At 39.1% G+C, this 2,120-nt stretch overlaps 1 protein-coding gene across 1 annotated transcript; it reads right to left on the bottom strand.

Moving 5' to 3' along the window:
- Positions 1 to 228: 228 nt before the first annotated feature.
- On the bottom strand, positions 229 to 1,077 carry LOC113373912. The gene has a single exon (XM_026614178.1). It carries the CDS (start codon positions 1,075 to 1,077, stop codon positions 229 to 231), a length of 849 nt encoding a protein of 282 aa, XP_026469963.1.
- Between the last annotated feature and the right edge of the window lie 1,043 nt (positions 1,078 to 2,120).

The raw sequence follows: 2,120 nt of genomic DNA, 5'->3' as shown, positions 1-2,120 counted from the left end.
AATTTCTTCTTAGTCCAAAATCTAATTGTAAAATAATATCCCCGTACGTGCGTATGTTGGTTCCATTGGCTGCAGACAAAGTATAGTTTAGTTGAGGATTAGGTTTAGCAGTTAAGCGCCTTGGATACACGCAAACGTCTGAACCTGTGTCGACCAAAAACTGTACCTTAGTTCTGCGATCACTTATGAAGAGGCGACGGCTTGATGAAGAGCAAGGATAGGTCGCCATCACTCCTTGCCGTTGGAGTTTTCCTCTCTGAACGAACAATGACTCTCGCATTTTCTTGCCTTCTTTCCGAATTTGGCGTGGTACCAACAGAATGTTTTTCGGTTGCGCGATCTAGAAGTACTTCTCGGCCTGAAGAAGTGGTTAGACCTGTCTTGTCGAAATGGGCTACAGTTTCTATTTGCTGATAGGTTGAGTCTGCTACGATAGGTTAACTTGGCTAATTGCTCTGTAAGATCTTCCACACGCTGTGTTAGTTGATCATTTTTATCAATTAGTTTTAGTATGATGTCTTGCTGTTGGTTGTTACTAGTTGCTGCGACTACTGGCGGTTGTGCAATCTCACATATTTTGTCGGCGAGCGATGCAAGTTCTTCTAGGTCTCCATTGATCTGGGTTTGCAGTATTTGTTGAGTCTGTGCCGGTAGTCGTTGAATCCAGATTTCGCGTAGGAGTGAATTGTCGACTGTAGTTGTTCCGACCAATGAACGAAGGTGACGTAGGAACTGAGAAGGACTTCGATCACCAAGTTCTTCTTGCAAAAGTAATTGTCTTATCCTTTGCCGTTCGGAAATTGATAGCCTTTTGATTAATTCCTCCTTTAGTTTTATGTATTTGTTCTCTGCAGGCGGAGAGTTTATAACGTCCTCTATTTGGAGTAAATATTTGCAATCTAGGTGAGCTATTACAAATTCATATTTAGCCAGGTCATTAATGATGCGGCATCGAGAAAATATTGCTTCGGCTATTGTGAACCACAATGTCGGTTTCTCACTTAAAAATGGCGGTAGATGCGGAGTGCGTGAGATTGCGTCCAGTTCCCCTTTAGTGTCCTGCATGTCTTCATTCATTATTTGTTTTTTATTGTCTTCTATGCGGATAATCGACTATTATAGTTCAGCTCACACGCTATGTGGTCCAATTCAGCGTCGGGGTCACCAATTATGTGGGGTGGTCCCACATATAAAAATCAAGACACTATAAATGAAAAATAAAGTTTATTACAAAATTATAATAATTTACAAAATCTTCTTGGTTGAATTCCGGTATTCTTAGTATTCCTTGGTTGGACTCCGTAGTTTTCCTAGGTGTTGCCTGCTCGACCAGTAGAAGAGAAAAGAGATCGAGGATGGTAACTGCTTTGGTTATATACCTGGTAGCCTGACCCCCTCCACGCATTAGGGTCCCTAATAGTGTGGAGGCTAGTGTAGCTCTTTACTACTATTTTTCAATAGTGGGAGAGCTAGTGCCGCTGCAAACCCATTGAAGGTTTCGTGAAACTTAAATAGATGGAATGAAAGATTTTCATTATTTTGGAATTCATTGAAGCTTGGGATGTTGCATGCAAAATTTTCTGTGTGGGTTGATAGAGCTGTTTTTATTGTACAGGGGTCAGAATAAATGAAATTTTTGAAATATCTATTAGCAATCTCTGGGCAAATAAATGATTTCGTTGAACCTGAATCAATTTAAATTTTTAGGTCTGGATTTCTTATTTGAATATAAGGAAGAGAATAATTTTGAAAACTGTGAAATTCAACTATGTTTGATTTTGTCGTTGTTCGTCCGTTTGAAAATCCACATGTGGTTCGTCAGAGTATGAATCTTGTTCTGAATCGATGTTTTCTAAATTGTAGAGTCTGTTATGTCGTTGTTTGTTATTTGCGGAATTAATAGTTGATACACCACTCATAGGTGTCCAGTCAGAACCTTTTGTTGTATTGTTCGTTTGATTTGGAAATGGGGAATTTTGTTGGTTAGGTCTTAATGGTTGTTGAGTCATTTGGTTTGTTTGAAAGTTATTTGATTGGAAGCTATTTGGTTGGAAGTTATTTGTTTGGAAATTATTTGGTTGGGACATTTGTGGAGTATAAAAATGCGGTTGGAAATGATG

Source organism: Ctenocephalides felis, unplaced genomic scaffold (assembly GCF_003426905.1).
Source record: "Ctenocephalides felis isolate EL2017-DRISC unplaced genomic scaffold, ASM342690v1 CF-g0.4_SCAFFOLD_01604, whole genome shotgun sequence".
Lineage (NCBI taxonomy): Eukaryota > Metazoa > Arthropoda > Insecta > Siphonaptera > Pulicidae > Ctenocephalides > Ctenocephalides felis.
Note: the sequence above shows the minus strand (reverse complement) of the source record. Positions and strands in the feature narration are given on the sequence as shown.